Source organism: Portunus trituberculatus, chromosome 47 (assembly GCF_017591435.1).
Source record: "Portunus trituberculatus isolate SZX2019 chromosome 47, ASM1759143v1, whole genome shotgun sequence".
Lineage (NCBI taxonomy): Eukaryota > Metazoa > Arthropoda > Malacostraca > Decapoda > Portunidae > Portunus > Portunus trituberculatus.
The window spans coordinates 12,523,049-12,548,048 of NC_059301.1; the positions used below are offsets into that span (position 1 = coordinate 12,523,049).

The window sequence follows — 25,000 nt, forward strand, 5'->3', positions numbered from 1 at the left end:
GAGGATGTGAGGAGAAAGCCTTATGCTTTACTGATCTTTCCTTCAACTATCACCTTTGAAAGCCTAGGTTATGTCATCCTGCGAGTACTGCAAGGTCTGTTGTAGTCTATATATAAATATAACTATATAACTGTAACCCTGCCCCCCCCCCACTCTCTCTCTCTCTCTCTCTCTCTCTCTCTCTCTCTCTCTCTCTCTCTCTCTCTCTCTCTCTCTCTATCTATTTGTCTCTCTGTGTCTGTCTCTGTCTCTCTCTGTCTCTGTCTTTCTCTCTTTTGTCTCTGTCTCTGTCTGTCTGTCTGTCTCTCTCTCTCTCTCTGTGCATGTGTGTGTGTGTGTGTTTCACTGTTTGATCTGCTGCAGTCTCTGACGAGACAGCCAGACGTTACCCTACGGAACGAGCTCAGAGCTCATTATTTCCGATCTTCGGATATGCCTGAGACCAGGCACACACCACACACCGGGACAACAAGGTCACAACTCTTCGATTTACATCCCGTACCTACTCACTGCTAGGTGAACAGGGGCTACACGTGAAAGGGGACACCAAAATATTTCCACCCGACCGGGGAATCGTACCCCGGTCCTCTGGCTTGTGAAAACAGCGCTCTAACCATTGAGCTACCGGGCGTGTGTGTGTGTGTGTGTGTGTGTGTGTGTGTGTGTGTGTGTGTGTGCATGGCCGTGAAAAATGCTGACCGGCGTTGCATTTTTCTCCCCTTGGTAAAAGATTACATTGAGCAGTGGCTGTAGCAGTAGAATGACCTTGGCTTGATGAAGTGTTTAAGCAATAAAGAGCGTGTGATAAGCAATAGTCATTTCATTTGCCTTTTCATTACCAGCTGTATTCATATTACGACAAAACTTGTGATATATGATTACTGTTATTTCTGCTAAACGAAAAGGTAGGTTTTAACTGAATATAGAGAGTAACTGCCACATACAACGTTTTGTTATTACGCTACAACTGCAACGGTTCCTTGTGTGGGGGTGGTGATGGTGGTGGTCGGGATGGTGATAGTGATGGAGGAAGTAGTAACGGAGGAGGTAAGAGTAGTAGTAGTCGTAGTAGTCGTAGTAGTAGTAGTAGTAGTAGTACTAGTAATAGTAGTAGTAGTAGTGATAGTAGAAGTAGTAGTAGGAGTGATAGCAGAAGTAATAGTAATAGCAGTAGTAGTAGAAGTAGTAGCAGTAGCAGTAGTAGTAGTAGTAGTAGTAGTAGTAGTAGTAGTAGTAGTAGTAGTAGTAGTAGTAACAGTAGCAGTAGTAGTAGTAGTAGTAGCAGTAGTAGTAATATAGAAGTAGTATATTAGTAGTCGTAGAAGTAATAGTAGTATTGAAATAATTTCTTTACTATTATTAGTGGTAGTAGTAGTAGTAGTAGTAGTAGTAGTAGTAGTAGTAGTAGTAGTAGTAGTAGTAGTAGTAGTAGTAGTAGTAGCAGCAGCAGCAGTAATAGTACGAATACATAATAACAAATGAAAATAAGGGAAGCTGCAAGAAGCCACCAGGTCTACACGTGGTAGTTTCTGTGTGAAATATGCCTACCTATTTCCACGTGTCATCCCCATCCAGAAATCTGTCTAATCTTCTTTCAAAGCTCCCTAATGACTCAGCACTAACAACCTGATTACTGCGTCCCTTCCATTCACCAACCACTCTATTTTAGAACCATTCGTTACTATCCCTTCCTTAAACCTAAAATCTTCAAATTTTAACCCTTTATTCCTTGTTAGATCCTGGTTAATGATCCTAGAAATTGAACTTAACGTCCCTCTACATTACTTAATCCCTTCAATATCCGGACACTTTTTTACCTTGAGAGTTGTGTACGATTAGACAATTTTATTGACATTAGGAAGGGTCTTAGGAAGTAAAAATATTATTGGCCACAGTATTCACTATTCTAATCCTCCATATAAGTTTCTGAAGCTGTATAAAATCACCAAATAGTAAGCAGAATGAACATAGAAACGCGTCATGGTATTGAAGGAGTAAAAAGAAAAAAATACTTCTATCAGGTTACCTCTTAACTAATGTCTCTGAAATTAACGTAAATTTACCAGCTTCAATCTCATTTCGTAAGGAATATCCCTCATCCCCTATACCCTTTTACACATTTTTCCTTTGTACTGATTCTAATAAACCTCCATCCTTCCTGTAATACGGGGACCAGAACTGTACACCATAATCTGAATGAGGTCTGACCAGCGCCAAATGCAGTATTATTATCATTATCATTATTATTATCATTATTATTACTATTGTTATTATTATTATTATAGATAGTGAACAGTGACCGATCCATCACATTAAATAATACACAACTCATTAAAAGCACTGCGCAATTATTCAGCCCGTAATGTAACTCGTTGGGCTTCACTTTCATGAAAAAAAAAAAAACATTACTTTGAGGGGATTATTTCTTTGCCATTTATATGTGATCATTACGCAACAACATTCACGTCTTGGTGCGAGGCGGTATAGTAGCGGTAGTGGCGGTGGCGGCGGCGGTGGCAGTGGTGGTGCTATAGTGTTCTCAATGTGAAGCGATGGAACACGACACGGCACACTAGGATACGTCAGGAGTCGAGGCGAGGGTTTCTTTAGGTCAGCGAACCTTAGAGCCACAATTGTTGCTCGATTGCTGATGCTTGTCCCAGTTTGGCAAATAAGTTAGCGAGAAACACTCCTATTTTTCTGACTTTCCGTGCGCTTTTTTATTTATTTGTTTTTATTTTTGCCAGCGTAGATTTGTTGACAGTGTTTTAGTAAGCAATGCGTACATAATAGGTGTGCCTTTATATTATACGTAACGCGTTTCATGGTGATGTACTGCCCAGCGCAACTCAGGGTCAGCCATTTACGTATATACAATTTTTCTTTTCGGATGTTTTATGGTTTAGAAGGTCGAAAGTATAATGTGCTTATAACTTTTATTGCGTCTACTGCTGCTGTTACTACTGCTACTGCTGCTGCTGCTACTACTACTACTACTACTACTACTACTACTACTACTACTACTACTACTACTACTACTAATACTGCTACTGATCCAACAACAACAGCAACAACAACAACTACAGCAACATCTCCTACTGCTACTACTACTACTACTACTACTACTACTACTACTACTACTACTACTACTACTACTACTACTAAAAACCTTTCCATTTCTGCTGTTATTTTTTTTCTCTCTCACTTTTCTCCGATGCCTTTAACCCACCAATGACAATAAGAATAAATGAACAAATAAGAATACTAGATAAAATAAATAGATAAATAAATATACCGTCTGTTATTATCATCATAAAAGAGCTTCCATCCACACCAACGAGCGATACAGAACACAGCGCGTCAGACTCAAACAAGTGTGTCCAGGTATCAACATTCTTTGCATAACCGTGACCTTTATAATAATTAGAGCGATACCGTCACGCGGAATTAACGTGGTATCATCATAATTTCTCGTTTATCAAGCTGTCAATTAGCGTCGCCTGGAAATACGCGCTGGCAGTGTTTCTATTTCCCAGGTAATTATCTACTTCCAGGCCAGGTTGATCGAAGATGTGGCTCTTTTCAAACAGTGCGTGTAAACAGTGATTCTTTGGTGCCACTTTTATTGTTGTTGTTGATAATGATGTTGTTGCTGCTGCTATTGGTGTTACTACTACTACTACTACTACTACTACTACTACTACTACTACTACTACTACTACTACTACTACTACATCTACTACTACTATTATAACTGCATTTACTACTACTTTTACTACAACTACTTCAACCACTACTAAAAGATGTAAAAAATTAGGTTTGTTCTCCTTTTACTATATATCTTTCGTGGGCTTTTTAATTTCATCAGGTATTACTGCAGACCAAACCTTCTCTTCTGCCTTTGCCGTACCGTGATCTAGAGCTGGTATTCTGAAACGCTTTGTTCTCTCACCATCACTGCTTTCCAAAGGCTCTAACTGAAGATACTCGTGTTTTTAAGATTGTTTTCTATAGTTCTGATGATAGATTGGCAAAATTTCTAGATTATTAAAAGGAAAAACTGTCTTTAAATCCCGCCTGGTTATCTCTGGCTCTGGAAAATTGTCGTATTGAGAGGGGAAGGCGTTTCTGAATACTTGCGAAGGTCATTAGAGGAAGAAAGTCCTTGATAAATAAACATCCAGCAGGAACCACGAACCCTAGCGATGATTGGAAAGATACGGTAAAGGACACAGGTCTTCTTTCCCATCCACCCCGTTCCCTTCCCTTATATTAGCCAAGGACCAACTATAATCTCGGGGCAGTGGTGTTGATAAGTTCCCTTTCATTTCAAGTAAGTCTCTTCCCCTTGAGTGCCACGCGTGCCAGCTGGTGGGAGGCGAAAGCTCACTGTGTCGCTTCTATTCTAATTATTTTTTTCCTTTGTGAACGCTAGGATTTGTTTTTGCAATCTCAACGTGTTCTTGTATTTTTTCCTCTCTTTCTCTCTCTCTCTCTCTCTCTCTCTCTCTCTCTCTCTCTCTCTCTCTCTCTCTCTCGCTCTCTCTCCCGCTTGCTTTCAATTTTCATTATTTCATTTGTTATTCTGATTTCTTGAGGTCTGTTTCCTCGCTGGTGCGTTTCAAGTGAGTTTTTTGTTACTAGTTCAATTTTTTTGTTACAATGGGAGGAAGATTTGAGGGAGTTTCGAAATTAAATGAAAATTGAATTCCACGGACTTGCCATTTTCCAGCGCAGCACCAAAGCACTTTTCTTTCCAAGTCATTTGAACAGTGTCCACTAAAGGGTGCTGGTATAAACTTGTATACTAATACCTCCGAGTGGCTCCTGCAGGCGTCTTGTTTTTGGCACCCGCTCTCTTTATATAATTACACTTGTTTGATGTCATTGGTAATCGCTGCTACGTAATCTGCTTTGGGCTGACTTTTTTTCCTGACCACAGTTTTAAAATCTACCTTTGCAAGTCTTTGATTACACTCTCCACATAATCCTCTCACAGCTTTTCCTTTCCAGTCACTACGTTAAGATGTTTTTTTCTTCACAGTAATTGCTTTCTTTTGCCTCACGTCCTGGGAATGCTTCTTTCGCCTGCCTGCTTGCATCCCTTCACCATCACTCAAGGGACGCGTGATTTTTGCTAAGTGAAATGCCTCAGTGTGTTAGGATGCGTTCCCCGCCACGGCAGTCACTTGCACCAACGCGTGAACGATTTTACTGAGCTCTTACTGACTGTTTTATTTCACTGGAGCCATGGAAGTTGCAGGAATACGTGAATATTACTAATGTATTTATTTCTGGTACTACTACTATTGCTACTACCACATCTACTACTACTACTACTACTACTACTACTACTACTACTTCTACTACTATTACTACTTATACTACTACTACTACTACTACTACTACTACTACTACTACTACTACTACTACTACTACTGCTATTACTCCTTCTACTCCTTCTCCTCCTCCTCCTCCTCCTCCTCCTCCTCCTCCTCCTACTACTACTACTACTACTACTACTACTACTACCACTACTACTCCTCTTCCTCCTCCTCCTCCTCCTCTTCCTACTACTACTACTACTACTGGTAAAGGTCAGGAATAGCCAGCTTCTCCCTGCTCCCTTACTTTGCCACTTCCCCTTCGGCAGTTTCAGTAGGGGAGTCTCGGGTCACCTCGGGAACTGGTCAATTGGCTCTTAGGGATCTGAACTCCTCTACCTTTAACTTTTAGGGAGAAACACGTAGAGCCTTACACGTACACGCAAACGCACTCACGCACACCCACACGCATACAGATACACGCACACACACACACACACACACACACACACACACACACACACACACACACACACACACACACACATACACTCTCTCTCTCTCTCTCTCTCTCTCTCTCTCTCTCTCTCTCTCTCTCTCTCTGTGTTGTGTTCTTGTACAAAATGCCGCAAATGATATCACACTAAATATTTTAAGTATTTGATATTAATATTAATGATGATGCTGGTAGTGGTGGTGGTGGTGCTGCTGGTGGTGGTAGTAGTAGTAGTAGTAATAGTAGTAGTAGTAGTGGTGGTGGTAATGGTAGTAGTGAGTAGTGGTGGTGGTAGTGGTGGTGGTGGTGGTGGTTGTAGTCGTCGTTGTAGTAGTAGTAGTAGTAGTAGTAGTAGTAGTAGTAGTATATTAGTAGTAGTAGAAGTATCATTAACAAATAACAATGATAAAATAGAAATACTAATATACACAAAAAAAAAAAAATCAACAGGGAGTAAAAAAAAAAAAAAGAAAAAAATGCCTAACGAAAAGTATGTAACAGTAACAAAGTCTCCAACAACAACAACAACAACAACAACAACAACAACAACAACAGTAGCCTTCCTGACGCATGGACAGCACGAAACAAAAATTTTAAGTGACGGCGACGAAAAGAAGGACAAATATAATAACTGCGGCCATTAGGGGATCAAGCCAACAGGGCGCGGAATTCATGTTTACTCTGCCGTTTTGCTGCCCGACACACACACACACACACACACACACACACACACACACACACACACACACACACACACACACACACACATACAGGCAGTTACTATTACTATTTTTCTATTTCTCTCTCTCTCTCTCTCTCTCTCTCTCTCTCTCTCTCTCTCTCTCTCTCTCTCTCTCTCTCTCTCTCTCTCTCTCTCTCTCTCTCTCTCTCTCTCTCTCTCTCTCTCTCTCTAAATGTAAAACACTACTGCTGCTGTTGCTATTACTACTACTACTACTACTACTACTGCTACTACTACTACTACTACTACTGCTACTGCTACTACTACTACTACTGCCACTGTTGCTGTATAACTACTGCTGCTACTGCTACTGCTGCTACTGCTACTGCACCACTGCTACTGCTACTGCTGCTGCTGCTGCTGCTGCTGCTGCTGCTGCTGCTGCTGCTGCTGCTGCTGCTGCTGCTGCTGCTGCTGCTACTGCTACTGCTGCTGCTGCTGCTGCTACTGCTGCTGCTGCTGCTGCTACTGCTACTATTAATTCTGCTACTACTACTACTACTACTACTACTACTATTACTCCTTTCATCACTACCATCATCACCACCATTATCATCATTACTACTACTACTATTACTATATAAACTTTAACTCAACAATCCCTCTCCCTTACACTGAATATTTGAACATTTGGACCTATCCTCTTAAGTTCTCGACTGAAAATTTCGCATCTCATATGCTGAAGCCATTTCCATGAAGTCAGGTTGTATCGTGCCCGGCAATATTTTTCGTTCTTTAGGTTGGTTTCCCTGCACTGGAGCCTTGTTTGTCCATGCATGTAATTGTGGTGTCATTAATGGGGAGGTTTAACTCAGACATCCCTCCTAAACAGCGTGGAGTGAAAGGAGGAAGACAATTCATCTCGTTGATTCCTCTCTTCTTACAGTGTCTTGATTCTCTCACTTACAACTACAGTGTTTCTTTTGCTTTCTGTGTGGTGTGGTAAACTTACATTACTGGAGATGGAATAAGAAGAGAGGAAAAGCATAATAAGAAGGAAACATGGTAGAATAAATTGGAGTAAAGAGGATAGAAAGCTCGGACCAGAGAAGCAGTTTTGTTTGAATCCCTTTAGTACTGGATTGCACTTTTTTGCCATGAGTTTTGGGTATGATTAGACGATTTTATTTAGATTAGGAAGGATCTATGAAGGTCAGAAGATTAATGGCCAGAGTCTTCACTATTGTAATCCCAACATAAGTGTCTAAAGCTGTATAAAATCACCAAATAGATAAAGGAATAAACATAAAAACACGTCATGGTTCTGAAGACGTAGTAGGCAAGACAGTCCAAGCAGAAAAAGGTTATAAACACTAACAAGGCTATGATCGCGGGTTAGGGGAGCCAGACAGAGATGAAGTTGTCGGCGGCTGCAGCTCGCACTCAGCATCCCACTAGTTAGTTCACTGTTTGGTACTGCGGCCGTCGATATCTTTATTTTTAGTATGTAGCATCAGTAGCATAAGAAACTATACACCGGACACAAATGGTTACTAATCTTCTCATGTAACCCTAACCTAACCTAACCTAACCTAACTTTAACCTCAACCTATCCAAACCAAACCTAACCTAACCTAACCAAACACAAATGGTTGCCAATCCTCTCATCTAAACCTAACCTAATTCAACCAAACCTAACCTTAACCTTAACCTATCCAAACCAAACCAAACCAAACCAAACCTAACCTATCCTAACCAAACCTAACCTAACCTAACCTATCCAAACCTAACCTAACCTATTGTGCACCATCTCGATCACTAATCCTCTTATATTGGTCACTGCATGCCTCTCCTCTCCCGTGGCCTCGCTGCAAAAGTTCTGTTATTTTCTTTTCCAGCTTTATCCTGCCCCTTATTGATGAGTTAACCATTATTTTCAACCTTTCATCGCTTTTTTACTGGTAAACTCCGGAACTCCTTTCATGTTTCTGTTTCTCCTCCTTCCCACGACATAAACTGTTTGAAATAGAAATGTCAAAGATCCTTCACATACGAAATTGGACAATACTTTCCGTTGTTGTTTTTTTGTTCTTATGTGATGGGAGTGAAAGGATGAACGATATTGAGAACGTTCTTTTCATGTAAGTTTTGTGTCTTAGACTGAATTTCCTATCACGCAAGACACTTGTAATAATAACTACTACTACTACTACTACTACTACTACTACTACTACTACTACTACTACTAAACAACAAAAAAACAGCCAAACAAGCGCTAAACAACATAAGCAGCCCAGTAAACAAGCCAATAAACAACCCAGTCAGTCAGCAAGGAGCACCAGCACCACCATCACCACCACCACCACCACCACCACCAGTAGCAATAAATCGCCAGTGACCATCCAACTCCTGCACCACCACCACCACCACCACCACCACCGCGGCAAGAAAGGCAGCGGCGCGCCATAATGGAGGAGAAGTGGCATGTTTGTATAATTCGTGCTGAGCTGGAATTCTCGATATCAATAGCCTCTGAAATCCCCTCTTGCCCGCTCACTCCCCTCAGCCCTTTCAGTATTTCCCCTCGTCCTCAGTCACCCTCAGATAACCTTCACTGCGAAATCCAATCCTCTGCGTACGCCCTTTGAGTTATTCGCCCTCCCCGTGCCTCTAAATTATCCTCCCCCTCTCTCTCTCTTCCTGTTTTTTTTTTTTTGTAACTTCTTTCCATTCCGCTTCCCTTGCTCGCTCTACCTTCCTGCCTGACCACCACCACCACCACCACCACTACTACTACTAGCAGCATTTGCCTCCCAAGAGATCTGATGTGGTTCGGTGGTTCTGTTACTGTTGCTGGCTCGCTTCTCCTCGTCTAGATACTTGAGGGTGTAGGGTAAAGGGTGTAGGCGCGTGTGAAAGTGTGTGAGAGAGTATGTGAGCTCATTTACCTCAATATAACTAGTTGGTGGTTCTCCTCCGTCCCTCACGCGTCCCGGCTCACCTCACCTCACTCTCCAGCGGTAATTACTGCAGTTAATCCTCTCCACACAATAGCTAGCGGGCATCAGCAGCGCATCCTTACGTAAACACGGCAGCTTCGGGAGGGACAAGATGGAAGAGCGGAGGAGCCACGTACGACAGAAGATAATTAAAGACTAATTTGACTTCCATCGCCAGCCAGCCATCAGCCATCTCTCAGCAATTTTCTCTTAACGCACGCAACTCAGCACCAGGCTCGGCGGAAAGGTTTAAACTTGACGCGCGTGCAGCATTAATCGTATGTTAGTTATTGTTAATTCAAGGACGAGAAAGAGACTTAAGAGAGCTTCCCTCACACACACACACACACACATTGAGGGAATATTCGCAAAACTCCTTAATTTAGTGTCCATCACATTCTAAGAAGTTTAGTATCAATCACTTGTCAGTCACAGCTTAATCAACGAAGAGAAAACATCCTTGAAATTTCTCCACACACACACACACACACACACACACACACACACACACACACACACACACACACACACACACCGCGTAATGTAGTGGTTAGCACGCTCGACTCACAATCGAGAGGGCCGGGTTCAAGTACCGGAAAGCGGCGAGGAAAATGGGCAAGCCTCTTAATGTGTGGCCCCTGTTCACCTAGCAGTAAATAAGTACCCGAAGATCGGTCTATGAGCTCTGAGCTCGCTCCATAATGGGGAAGACTGGCTGGGTGACCAGCAGACGACCGAGGTGAGATGAATTACACACACACACACACACAACGAAAACACTCATAAAACTCCCTAATCGAATAATGATCCTCAAGCCCATCCCATTCCAACTAGTTAAGCATTAATCGCTGGCTAGTCACAGCGAACTCAACAAAGAGAGAAAAAAACCGCTAATGAAACCTTTCCAGAGACTCAGGAAACACACATAAAACTCTCTAATTCAATAGTGATCCTCAGCTCCCATCACACACTCCAACTAGACGCCCGACACCTTGTGCTGACGCGTGCTGATTCCTGGAACCACTCTGGCCAACTCTGAGGAAGCATTTTGCACCTTAAAGTGTCCATCACCTACCGACTGGTTTCCGAGGTTGCGAATCCTGCAGGGAAGGTAGGCGTGAGTCCCAAGCTGCGCCGAGATGTTGGTAGGCGCCGCTGGGTCGAAGTAAGGTGGAGGAGGAGGCGTGGAGGGGATGGTTCTTTCAATCCTGACGGGGGAGCGAGAGGCGGAAGAAGAGGAAGAGGAGGATGAGGAAGATGAGGAGGAGGAGGAAGATGAGGATGAGGAGAGGTGAAAGGAGAGGAAGGAGGAAGATAACGAGGAGGCTGGATGGATGGAAGGAGAAGGGAGAGAGGAAATGGGAGAGGAGGTGCTTCTGAAGGCAGGGAAGTAGGGACGCTGACGGAGGTGGCTTGCGTACATGAGACTCCGGGGGTATTCCTGCGGTGTGGTGGTGGTGGTGGTGGTGGTGGTGGTGGTGGTGGTGGTAACGGGTGGTGGTGGGGGTGTGGAAGATGGTGAGGGTGATGGAGATGGAGCGGTGGTGGTGGAGGCTACAGATGGAGGTGGTGGCTGCGTGGTCGTGGTGTGGTGGTGGCTGGCGACTTGTATTGTGGCTGTGGTGGAGGATAAAGTAAGTGTGGTGGAGAGTGGAGGGGTTGTGGTGGGTGTGAGTGGCGGCGGGGCTGTGGTGGAGGGTAAAGATGAGGTGGAGGTGGGTGTTGGTGAAGCCTTACTGGTTACCGGCGATGGTGGAAGTGTAGGGGGTGGATAGAACACCTTAGTGGATGGTAACGGCGGGACAGAAGGAGGTGGATCGGAGGTGGAGGGCGGTAAGTCTGTGTCTGTGGCGAGGGAGGAGTGTGGAGCTGCTGTGGTGATGGGTAGCGACTGTGCTGTGGTTGTGAGAGGTGGAGGAGCGGTGGTGGAGAGAGGTGGAGGGACTGTGGTGGTGGGCATAGGTTGCACTACAGTAAATGATGTGGAATACGTTGTAGTGGATGCAATGGGCGAGTCTGTGATAGCATGTGCATCAGTGGAAGGGAGAGGGACTTTAGTGGAAGGTGGATGAGTGAAAGACGGAGAAACTGTAGCTGGCGGTGGGTCGGTGGATGGAGAAGAAGGAGCTGTGAGTGGAGGAGGATCAGGAGGGGAAGAGGGAGGAGAAAGGATGGTGTGCGGTGAGCTAAGTGGCGGGAAGGTCGTGGTGAGAGGTGGATAAGTGGATGAAGAAATGAAAAGTGAGGAAGAAATATCTGTTGAGGAAGGAGGAGGTGTTGTGGCGGGTGGAGGAGGTACTTTTGTGGAATGCGCAGAGGATGTGGAAGGGACTTGTGGAATGGCACTGGAGATAGAAGAAGAAGAAGAAGAAGAAGAAGAAGAGGAGGAAGAGGAGGTGATACTAGCAGCGGCTGAAAGGAGGTGGGAGGGAGCTGTAGCGGACGTTGTAACTGTAACAAAAGAGAGAGAGAGAAGGAATAAAGTATTAACACACAATCTAATACAAATAATCACAACTATTCGCACAAAAAGGTAACATGTTTGATGGAAGTTGTATCGAGTATTGAAGAGCAGCACGCGTCCCCATCCGATATTGTTGCTACACCTTTGATGAACGGACCTGTTTTTTACCCTTAAACTGAAACGTGTGCTTGTTCATTGGAGAGAGAGAGAGAGAGAGAGAGAGAGAGAGAGAGAGAGAGAGAGAGAGAGAGAGAGAGAGAGAGAGAGAGAGAGAGAGAGAGAGAGAGAGAGAGAGAGAGAGAGAGAGAGAGAGAGAGAGAGAGAGAGAGAGAGAGAGAGAGAGAGAGAGAGAGAGAGAGAGAGAGAGAGAGAGAGAGAGAGAGAGAGAGAGAGAGAGAGAAAAATAAAAATATATATAAAAAAGGCAAACACATAGAGAGTACAACTATATATATGCACCAAAACTACAATTAGACAACAAAGCACGGCCGTACAAAGCACACAGAGGTAACATGGCGAGGATAAACACACCCCACCACTCACCCACTCAACACACATGCACGTAGACAAACAGACACGGGTAATGGTAGCACTAAGTATACACATCCACCACTACCATTACTACCTACCACCACACAAAGCCTTTCTGAACACCCACATGCCTTCAGCCAGTTCATCTTTTAACTTTCCATCCCTCCAATTTTCCTGCATTCCATATAATCCGTAAGCATTTCATATATTCAACTCTCAGGTACATCATTGCATACAAAATTCCAGCTTTCCATGCACACAGGTGGGTCTAGACACCACTGGAGCCCTTCACTTAAGAAATTCACAAACCTTCCACCTATACAGCGTTCCAGTCCATCGCCAAGACAGCATTCTACTTCATCATTCACACGATCCATAAGCCCTTCATGTACACAAACCCTCCAGCCCTCCAGCCTCCCAGATCCTGAAGCTTTCCTCTATACCATATTCCAGCACTGCATTCAAACAACACTTCAATCTTCCATAACTGTATTTAGAGACTCATCCAGCCAGACACAGACAGAGAAAGACAGAGACCTGCACTTCCAGAGTTATAAATTTCAGGTCTTCCATAAACAAAACACTGCATCCAGAAGAGTCTCCAGCACTTAAGAGTTATAATTTTCGGATCTTCCATAAACACAACACTCCATTCGTGTCCACAAACAAGGCTCCAGCAGTCAAGACAAACAATCTTTCAAGACTTCCATCCAGCGATCCAGACGGCCCGCCCTTCCAGCCCAGTAGAGAGGCATTCCAGTCACTCAGCAGCGCAAACAACACAACAATAACAGCCTCGTCGACTCCCACGATTCGATACTGACTGAAGGGAGTAAAAATATTTGGAAAGTATTAAGTGAGGTAAATACGAACCATAATTGACGAAAACAGATTCATACGTCTTCACACACACACACACACACACACACACACACACACACACACACACACACACACACACACACACACACACATTAAAGACATTTGTCCCTGTCCTTTGGCTAACTGTCGGCTCTGTAAGAAGATTAGCGACTGAGTGGGTGTTTTTGTCCTTATATTTTTGTTGTCCTTGGCCAGTCCTACCCTCCTACAAAACACACACACACACACACACACACACACACACACACACACACACACACACACACACACACACACACACACACACACACACACACACACTGAGTTAATAAATATAGATACGGAGGAGGAGGTGAAAAGATACACAGGTGCAGGGAGGTGAGCTTATTCTTGATTAGTTTCGCTGGTGCTTCTTCCGGGGAGAAAGAGAAGAAGCAACAGCGAAACTAGTCGGGAATAAACTCACCTCCCCGCACCTGTGTTTCTTTTCACCTCCTCCTCCTCCAACTTGCCTGAATGTCCGAACAAATATAGATATGTTAGAAGGCAACATAAACGCATCTAAAATATACATAATAGATATCGAAGACAGGAAGAACAACAGCAGTAACAGCAACAATGACAACAACATGGACCACAGCAACAAGAAACAGAAGTACATGAAAATAATGATAATAAAGATATGAAAGAAGAAATAAAGTTAAGAAATACAAATATAAGCCATAAAAACACCAATTTCACTCTTAGAATTCCCGAGCAACAAGAACAACAAGAACAACAACAACAACTACAACAACACGGAAAGGATAACAAAAGCAATCATGGCAAAACAACGAACGAAGAAAAAAACCAACACGATGAAAAAAAAGAAGAAAACATCGAGAAACATCAAGGCATAAGACGAAAATAAAAGAGAAAAGGATAAAAAATAAACGAAAAGAAAAAAAAAGAAAAAAAAAAGAAACACGGGCAATGCAAAAATGAATTACGGAAGAAAACATTTGTATCGATTATTCAAACTCTCTCTCTCTCTCTCTCTCTCTTGTTTCTATCGGCGGGGCGGGAGATGGGAGGGTTTGGGCGGGCTGGGGAGGTAAACTTCACTATAAACGGAATTCAGGCGAGCAATAAGTCAGAGTAATACTGGAGCCTTTATGAGAGTGTGTGTGCGATTCAGGGCCCGAGCAATATTCTCCTTTAAAAAAAATATATATATGAAATGAAAACAGCAAAATGGAGTGGGTAGGTGTGTGTGGTGCCTGTGTGTGGTGCCTGGGTGCCTGTGTGTCGTGCCTGTGTGTGTGTGTGTGTGTGTGTGTGTGTGTGTGTGTGTGTGTGTGTGTGTGCTATGTTTCATTATAAATACTTGCATGTTTTGGTGCTTTTTAACATCTTTTTAATAGGATGTGGTTAACAAGCTAGAAACACGTACGTACACACACACACACACACACACACACACACACACACACACACACACACAATCACAGACATACACATAGAAAAAAAGACAAAAGAGAGATGGACAAACACGAGACACATGACAGACGGAGGGACAAAGGGCAGAGAGAGAGAGAGAGAGAGAGAGAGAGAGAGAGAGAGAGAGAGAGAGAGAGAGAGAGAGAGAGAGAGAGAGAGAGAGAGAGAGAGAGAGAGAGTGGGGATGGGAGGCGCAGGGTGTTCTAAAGAGGTGAAAGACAACACTGGCCTTTCAATCCTAGCTGGCTACTGCGCCCCTATTACCACGCTGACAATGACATCACACGCCCATGCATGAACTGACCTGACACACACACACACACACACACACACACACTCTGTGTGTGTGTGTGTGTGTGTGTGTGTGTGTGTGTGTGTGTGTGTGTGTGTGTGTGGGTGTGTGTGTGTCATTGAGCACGAGGGAACACTAATGGTCAATTTGAATTATTGTTACATTTTCATGCGGAAATAATAATAATAATCATCACAACATAGACAATGAGACCTACAACAATATTAATGACAATGATAATAATGGTGATAAGAACAACATCAAAAGCAGCAGCAGCAACAACAACAACAACAATAACAATAACAACAACAACAACAACAACAAATGTCACATAAGAAATATCTCATTCTAAAAGAGAGAAAGAGAGAAAAAAAAAGAAAGAAAACCATTACAGAACAAGGAGATATATAGCATAAGAGGTCACATCAAGAAGAGAGAGAAAAAAAAAATAATAAAAGAAAAAAATACAACATTATAGCTTTCAATGACAACAGAAACTCCAGGTACTTACATAGCTCTGAGGAGGAGGAGGAAGAGGAAGAGGAGGAGGAGGAGGAGGAGGAGGAGGAAGAGGAGGAGGATGAAGAAGAGGAGGACGTTGCTGCGGAGACTGGGTGGGGCGTGGCCATGTCTCCGCTAGTAGTCTTAGTAGCAGTGGTAGCGGTCGTACTTGTAGTTGTCGTCGCTGTTATAGAAGCGGAGGGTGTGGTGAGTGAGTGGTGCAGTGTGGTGACCTGGCAGTGCACCCTCGTCACCACCACCGCCGTCACCACAACCACCACCACCAGCAGTGCACGTGGTGGCAGTGACATGTTGGCGTGGAGAGGCCAAGGAACAGCTGGCGGGTGGCGGTGGGCGTCTCGCTGCTCGGGAAACGCTAAAGGTCACTGGTTGAGAAGGGGCGGGGAGCGGAGGTGCGGGCAGGGACGGGGGAGGATCAAGAGGCAAGGTTGATATTTTTCCACCTTACTGTTTTGCTGGTATCTGTCAGTGCTATTAGTGTTTTCTTTGCCAGCAGATGCAGCGCCGCTAACAAGGGTGGAGTCAGGGATTCTCACATCAAATCACGTGATTAGTTGACACACAGTTGCTGCACTGTTGTCATCCACCGCACCAAGCTGACTCTTCTCACTTTTGTCCTTCTTCTTCTTGTTAGCGGTATTATATTTCACATGAAAAATAAAAAACAACGCAATAAACCTCGCGGTCTCTTCTCTCTCTCTTTCTCGTGGCGGAAACCTGTGGCTCGGAACGCACCACTTTGCCGGGATTTCTGACAAGACTTTCTCCGCGCCACAACGATTCCTGCCTTCCAAATTGTTCCAGTTCAGAGGCTCGTTGGCCCGGGAGGAAGCCCTTGTGTGAGGTGCTTCATCTGGCTCGCCCCGGAGAAAGTGGGAAGCCTGGTGGTGGCGGCGGCAACGGCGGCGGCGGTGGTGGTGGTGGCAATGCAAGCTGAGCAGTTTCCCTCGGTCTGGAATTATCCCACTTGCTGCCTCTCCCAAGGATAACTGGAGTCCTCTGCTGCCTGCTGCCTGGACCCACGCTTCTCCATGGCTACAACATTCACTTCTGCTTTATTTCCTCGCCGCTAAGCAATCCCTGCCTCGCCACTGTTGATATTTTTCCACCGCTGTTTCTGGGCTTGTTTGTACGAGTGCGTGTGTGAGAGAGAGAGAGAGAGGGAGGGTGAGCTTGCGGGTTGGTTGGCAGGCGCAGGTGAAGTGATGGCGAGGTCGTGGCGGGAGGCGAGGTGGTGCAATCGACGCTCGCAACCTGCAAATGAGAGTGGGTGTTGGTTAGCGGTCTTATGAAAAATGACGAGTTCTGCTGCTCATACACGCCTGATGACACCGTGCCTTGATAGAGAGAGAGAGAGAGAGAGAGAGAGAGAGAGAGAGAGAGAGAGAGAGAGAGAGAGAGAATGTCAAAAGGAGATTGTTACTTAATTCAAAAAATACACACACGCGCACGTATATGAAATGCATGAAAAATACGGCTCCACAAGTAAAAAAAAGACGAATACACAGATATAAAAGAAAATAAATAAAAGGTTAAAATAAAATGAAAAAATGAGTACAGAGTTTTTTTATATAAAGAAAATGTCATGTTTACGTAACACACGTTGGGTAACTAATGAAAAGCTTATTATTAATCTAACTTTTACACGGTGCAGCGCAGAGGCGGGAAGGAAAGAATAAAAAAAGTTACCACCACTCCCCCCAAACCTCCTTCCCTTTCTCTCTCCCCCTCCTTATCTCTGTCTCGGTCTCTTTCTCCCCCTACGGAATAATTTCAAAAGTTAGGAGCTAAACGGGCGGGTTCATCTGATAATCAATGAAGTGAGAGACCCGTGAGTGAAGTTCTGGATCCCATAATCTTTCTTTGGCCGCTCGTTCGTCAATAGTAGTGAGAGCGGAACGGCGTCTGGCCCGTCAAGTGGTGATGGTACTGCATGGCTCAGAATACCAAAGTTTCCACGAGTTGTTGCTTCAGTCCCGGCTCACTGAAAGGTTTTGTCATTATAATGCTCATGAATGCAATTTTTTTTTCATCACTCATTCTGACGTTGTTTCGTAAGGGGATCATGTGTTACCCAAGGAATTTAGGTCCGTATTCAAAAAAAGGTTTGTTCTCTCACCACGACTATTTTCCAAGGCCACATAGATTATTAGCGGGAGTTTCAAGAGTGGTTCTCCAGTTGAAAATGCGGAAATCTTGTCAGTCTGCCTCTAGAACTATATAAAAAAAAACACCTTAAAAATTCGTGTAAACTTAAATAGAGCCTCTTGCAGTGATGGAGGTGAAGCACAGTAATGTTTGAGATTACGAGCCCTAGTGTAGAGTGACTCATGGGTTTACTTGGGTGAACCTGTGTCCCTCCTTGCCTTGCGTGAAAGAGACAAAATCTAATAACAACTTCACTTAGTCATCTTAAGGCGTTGAATCCAAAGCTGCACTCGGAAATTCGTTGTTGTTTTATATAAACTGTTTTGAAAGCCCATAGAGATAATCAGTCAGGTCTTCATTTTTTTTCGGTGACGATGCAGAATCCATGCCAAACTATGACTAGAAGCAGATAAACCTTCTTAAAATCTCCAGCAACTCGTATTAAAGTCCGTTGAAAGTGTCAAGAAGAAAACCACCAGTATTTCGGAAGACGAGCTGAAGATGCTTATGAATTATTGATTCTGTCTGGTGTATGCAAGGTTTCATAAGGGAGTTGAAGAAAAACTCTTTGTTATAAAACTTTTGAACATAATTTCTTTTTACTTCGTATGCCTGACACTTGGAGTGTTTCCTATTGATTTTAGAAAATTGAACTCACGACCTGTGTTTCAGATCATCATAAAAGGAAGGCACGGGGAACCATGAGGCTTACATATGACATTCCCGTATTCTGAAATGCTTTGATCTTTTACACGACTGTTTTCAATGACCACAAAAATTATTTTCCAGATTCCAAGAGATGTTTTTCCCAGCGCTGATTCTGAAAACTTGTAACATTATTAATTAAATGATGAAAGCGCCCTTGAAAACAGTAATGACTTCCACTACCAAGAGGGAGTCGGGAAAGTAGTCGAGATAACATGTCGAAACATTTGAGAAGACAACACCAACAGTCATAATACGTCTTGTCGAGCTTCTCCTCTGTCTTACATCTCATTTTCATACACTCGCTTAATCTGAAAGCCTTGACGTACTCTTCTTCAGTTTTAGAAAAGACTTGTATTAGTTTTCTTAAAATCAGAATTAAGTATTGTGCTCCTAAACATTGTGCGGAAAATATTATTACACAAATCATTTACAAGAAACAATTTCAACAAGCTCCAGGAGACCCACCCGGATTACAGGAGTTAATCCCTTCACTACCATGGCACGTCTTCAGGTTACAAATACGCTATTTTATGCAGCTTCAGAAACTCATATGGAGATTAAAATAGTGATGACTCTGTGCTATAGACTTTCTGACCTCCATAGACCCGTCCCAATGTAAATAAAATCGTCTAATTACTCCCAAAACTCATGGTAAAAATACGTCCCAGTACTGAAGGAGTTAACACTGATGGTCACTGGTCACTGGTATCACTGAGAGAAGGAGACAGTAGCACCGACTTCACGGGCAGGAGAGAGAGGTCTGTTTAGTGGGGGCAGGAGAGAGAGAGGTCTGTTTAGTGGGGGCAGGAGAGAGGTCTGTTTAGTGGGGGCAGGAGAGAGGTCTGTTTAGTGGGGCAGAGAGGTCTGTTTAGTGGGGCAGGAGAGAGAGTCTGTTTAGTGGGGGCAGGAGAGAGAGAGGTCTGTATAGTGGGGTCAGGAGAGAGAGAGGTCTGTTTAATGGGGGCAGGAGAGAGGTCTGTTTAGTGGGGGCAGGAGAGAGAGGTCTGTTTAGTGGGGGCATGAGAGAGAGGTCTGTTTAGTGGGGAGGCTGCATAGCACTTTCATAAAACAATATTACGTTCTCCTGAGTTGGCAAGTTGACACGGCTTCATGTCAATACTATCAACACTTCTCCTCCTCCTCCTCCTCCACCCTACTCTTCCTCCTCCTTGTCCTTCACCTCCGCTCCTCTCCCACCTCTTCCTCGTAGTTCCCCCTCTCTCTCTTCTCTCTCCTCCTCCTCCTCCTCCTCGTGTTTATATGTTTATCTTACTTTTTCTCTTTCGTCTCCTTGTCCTCTTTCTCGTACAAATGTTACGTCATCTTGTATGTAATCCTAAGAGAGAGAAAGAGAGAGAGAGAGAGAGAGAGAGAGAGAGAGAGTACAATTACGCTCCTCAGCACTTTGCACTCATCTGTCACGCTGCTCATCATCACTTACGTACATTGTGTGAGCGCAGCGTTGCCATGGTGACATTTGGGTCCTTATTCAGAGACGCTTTGCTCTCTCATCAGGACTATTTTTCAAGGCCACAGAGATGATTGGCGGGGTTTTCAAGAGTGTTTCTCCAGTTAGTAATGTAGAAATCTCGTCAATCTGCCTTTAGATAATTTAGATAAAGCCTTTTTTGAAGTAGTGGAGGTGAAGCGCAGGAGTGTTTGAGAGTATGAGCTTTGTTCCCTCCCAACTATGGCCTGAGTATTTGGAACAACTTTCATTTAGGTTCAATTTATACTAAGTGAATTCTGTTTTACTTATATTGAAAAGTTTGAGGTAATATTTCCCTCTGTTTCTCTTCGTTGTGTTTTATATTTCTCTGCGGGAGTTACATCAAATATCTAACTAACTCTCTCGTGATTTGAACATGGTTTTGGTAATAACAAATTCTGGACGTTATATCTTGCTATTTTCTCTCTTTATTCCAATGGTTTCTGGTCTTTTAAGCTTGCCTCTTCTTTACACGGCTTCACTGCTCATAACTTTCGATTTACGCATACTTTCCTCTTCGCTGGCCATCTCAGCAACGCAAGGATTAACCAGCACCTTCACTCTTTCAACCTTATTAATGATATACTGGAGTTTGCTTATTTCCGTCTTTCTCTCTCTTTCATTCCGTTACTTCAACTGTTTCAAATGAGAGTCGTGACATATTTGGCATTACATTGTTTTTCTGTGTTTTTTTTTAATCTTCCTATTTTGCTTTTTTCCCTCTTTCTTATATATGTGCACTTAAACAATCGAAGCTTTGCCTCAGTGTGTAACGTGTGGCTCAGAAAGCGTGTACAACAGGTGACGGTAAGTGATTCAGCGCGAGCGTCCGGTGTTGTTGAGCAGTCATTGTCAATAGTATTGTATTGCATATACTCTTTGATCGGCTACGACGCTACCAACTGAGAGCTATCGACTGAGAGGAAACTCAACATATAAGAGAATCAGAGATCAAGATTTGTGGTAAAGGTGAACAAAACAGTGAAAAATATATGCGGAGTGGTGCTTCACTTGTGACCAGTGTTGTCGCTACCTTACCTCTAGCTACTTATTTACCGGCGATGGCATCCTTCCTGACGTCCGTGTGCTGAATATGCCAGGGAAACACGGGAATGGTGCCTTGCCTGTAAATCTGTGATGGAGGGATGCTAGTACATCCCTCCCCACGTCATGCAAGCAGGATTACCTTCGGCCACTCCCTTCTCTACACTTTTGCTATTGTAACGATGTCTTTGATTTAGATTTGTTCTCTTATTTATGTTGTCAAGTAAGTTTTCCTACTTACACATGAATCTTCTTCTCTTTGCATGACGACGTCTTTAAATTACTAGTGAATGATATTAACCTAGTCTCTCTGGTACAACATTTTCCTTGTATCATTATGAAACATGAACACTTGCTGGTCTGAAACGCAACACTTTCCTGGAAATAGACACGCTTGCACTATTCCGTTCGTGTCAATGTCGAGGAAGAAATCAAGACTCGTCTGATAAACCTATTAGGGGTGCAGCGGGGCATCACGGTGAGTGCACGGGTTCACAGCAGGTGCTACGCCAGTTGCAAATTAATTTCACACTTTTATCAATGTCGCAGTGCCACGTACCGACTCCGGACAGAACTGTCAACAATGCCTGGTTGCTTCCCCGCCAGCAACGCCGCCAGCTTGTGTGTATATCAGGATATTTGCACGTAACGCGTGTGCTCCACGGCAATATTTATCCGCATGAAGAATTACTGCAGCAAGAATCTTTAGAAAAAAGTCATAAAATGCATCGAGTAAGATTTGTTTGGTTAATAAATTCACATGTGTGTTTAATGAATGTTTAAACACATAATCGCGTGCAAACACTTATCTCACTCCCAAAGCTAATGAAACACGTGAAACTGCTGTGCTTTTTGGCAAGCTGCGTCTGTGATAGCTTTCGGTAATTCAAGGAAATATGAAAAAAAAAATTGTTTATATCTTGAATGCGCTCATACAGAAAATAAAACATATAAAGACGGAAGGCAAAACTGTGTGCAGCAAAGTTTAGGTTAGCGGTGCTGAAAGGTACGACAGGTCCCATTAAAAGTGCCACACCTGCAGCTGAAGGTAGACACTGGCGCCCTCACACGCCCGACCCAACGCAACGTATGAACTGCCTTTGTATTTCTTTCCTTCTTTGACTTCATTCTTATTTTTCCTTCCCGTTCTAAATACAATAGCAGGGAAAGTGTGGTTTGTGCTGACGTGTGGTGGTGCTGGTGGTGGTGTTGGTGCTGGTCTCATTCATCTGTCTCTCTCACGTGTCAGAGGGGCAGGCCAAGGGTGCAAAGATAATAATGGGAAAAAAGAAATATAGCTTGCTCGGAATGTCACTCCCGAAAAGAAATAAGAAAGGAGGAACCATGAGAGAGAGAGAAAGAAAGATGGCAAATTTAGTTTCTGAGGTGTCTTGATACTTCTCCTCTGAAACAGTCCAAGTCAAAAGAAGGAGGAAAAACAGAAACAGAGAGAGAGAGAGAGAGAGAGAGAGAGAGAGAGAGAGAGAGAGAGAGAGAGAGAGAGAGAGAGAGAGAGAGAGAGAGAGAGAGAGTTACAGAGTTTTAAAGATAACAATATTTCTAGCCCCTCTCTCTCTCTCTCTCTCTCTCTCTCTCTCTCTCTCTCTCTCTCTCTCTCTCTCTCTCTCTCTCTGGGACTCCGTCTGAAGCAAGAGTCCGTCGGTGTCATGGATTTGATTCAAACCATTTGGTGATATGAAACACAAGAAAAGACGAAAGTTATGAGTATTTTGCTCACTGTTCAGGAAACCCAGACTACAGTAACATCATCAACTGAACATGAAACAGACAGATGAAAAAAAAAGAGCTAAAAGTATGACCTCCTGGGAATGAGAGGAGAGGAAACGATGGACTTAAACTAGAAATAAGGATGAAATAAGAAGTTTTTGCAAGAATAACCTCCTGGGGATGAAAGAAGAGGAAAGAATAGACTTGAACTAGAAACAGGGATGAAATAGGAAGTTTTGCATTGCTGGACTGAATGGAATAGAGAAAGGAGAACGACAATAATAAAGGTGATGGTAATAGATGACGTCAATAACACTAATAAAAACAATAACAGTAAGGCTAATAACTACCTTAATAACAATCACCATGAATACCACTACCATAAACACACAGCAGGCACTCACTTCCCTTTCCCTTCCTTTCCCCACTACCAGCGCCCCGCCACGAGATAGTGAAGTGGGGGGAGGCTCGTCAAGTTAAGCCTCGCGCCTCTCAAGTGTTTACTGCCCTGGTGGCGCCGCTGTGCATTTCTCTCACGGGGCTCAGTTATTGCACCGTGAAGCGCATCAGTTACGACATGGGAAAATTAATTGAAGTGCCTATTAATTACCGGTGGAGTTTGCGTCCTTTTTGCAGTTCAGTACATTATTTTCAAACTCATAGTGTCACCAGTTGTTTTATAGTCTTTTGTTTTAACGCATTCAGTACCATGACGCGTTTCCATATTCATTCTGCTTATTATTTGGTGATTTTATACAGCTTCGGAATCTTATGTGGGGACTGAAATAATGAAGACTGTGGCCATTAACTTTCTGACCAATAAAATCGTCTAATTATCCCTAAAACTCATGGTAAAAATGCGTCCCAGTACTGAAGGGGTTGATAGTCAGTTAGTTAATCATTTAGTAAGCAAATTGTTAGTTAGTTGTTAGAAAGAGGTAAGGAAATATAGTGAGCCAAAACAGAACTGTAGTGGATGACAAAGGACATAATCTCTAAAACGCTTAAATTAACGTCGATTTGGGTGAGTAAGTTCTAAGATCTTCAAAACAACATCGTAAGCTTCATTATACATTCCAAATAACATCAACAACTTCAAACACACACACACACACACACACACACACACACACACACACACACACACACACACACACACACACACACACACACACACACACACACACACACACACACACACATGCTTCTATTGGTAGGTAGTTAATTAGTCTACTCAATTAAGTTATTAGAAAGAGGTAAAGAAGGTAAGCGAAAATACAATTGCAGAGGGATAGGAACGAGAGTGCAAAACTCTCAGCGTAACCCTGTCAGCTTCACAAAACTCTCTACTGGTAACCGGAATATAATCAGACCGATGCCGTGTCGCTCAGAGGGATCAAATGTAAAAGTTCGCACTGCCATCTCGGTCACGCTGCTGTCTGCTTAACTCAATCTCTTTGGCGCTAATCTTTTCTGAATTAAATAGACTGACCTCAATATCACAACAGGGGACGATACATGGCGCGGAATATTCAAAGCAGATAAAGGGGAATGCAATCTCTTCAAAAATACTCCCCGTGATTAATTTACCGGAGAAAAGTGCTTGTGAAAAATAGCTATTTTAAATCCTTGTATGTGAATTCCCAGAGCACAGTGGCTTGGTGGTGGCGGCGGTGGAGGAAAGTGAAGTAGTGGCAGTATTGAATATCTCACTAGTAATTGTTTCTCTCTCTCGTTATCGTTTGCTACTTGTTAGATATCTTTTTATTTATTTCTATTCATCAATTTATCTATTTTTAAGTTGTCTCTTTGATTGGTGGTGGTGGAGGTGGAAAGTGAAGTAGTTGCAGTATTGAATATCTCACAAGTAATTGTTTCTCTCTCTCGTGATTGTCTGCTACTTGTTAGATATCTTTTTATTTATTTCTATTCATCAATTTATCTCTTCTCAAGTCGTCTCTTTGATTATTATATTGGTGAAGAAACGTGAAAGAGAGTAAAGTGTTGTTCATCGTCTCCCTACTAAGTATTTCTTTGGTGCAGCAACTTACAACTTCTATAACCCCATAACTTTGTGCTTCAGTTCAGTTATTTTGTAGTCTAAAGAACAGACAAAATGCATAATCTGTGAGAATATGCATTTTATTTCCATAGTGATCTGAAGGGGAACTGAAGGACAACCTCGGCAATACAAGGTTTAACCCCTTGAATACTGGGACACATTTTTACCATG

General features: G+C 43.2%; 1 protein-coding gene across 1 annotated transcript in view; it reads right to left on the reverse strand.

Moving 5' to 3' along the window:
• Positions 1–25,000, reverse strand: part of LOC123520578 (flocculation protein FLO11-like) — a 124,961-nt gene that overhangs the window by 19,313 nt on the left and 80,648 nt on the right. Inside the window, exons 2-3 of the mRNA XM_045282967.1 lie at positions 15,640–16,904; positions 10,577–11,952 (exon numbers count right to left, since the gene is read on the reverse strand). Of these exons, the coding sequence (XP_045138902.1) occupies positions 10,577–11,952; positions 15,640–15,940 (1,677 nt within the window). The 5' untranslated portion in view covers positions 15,941–16,904. The remainder of the gene's footprint in view (positions 1–10,576; positions 11,953–15,639; positions 16,905–25,000) is intronic.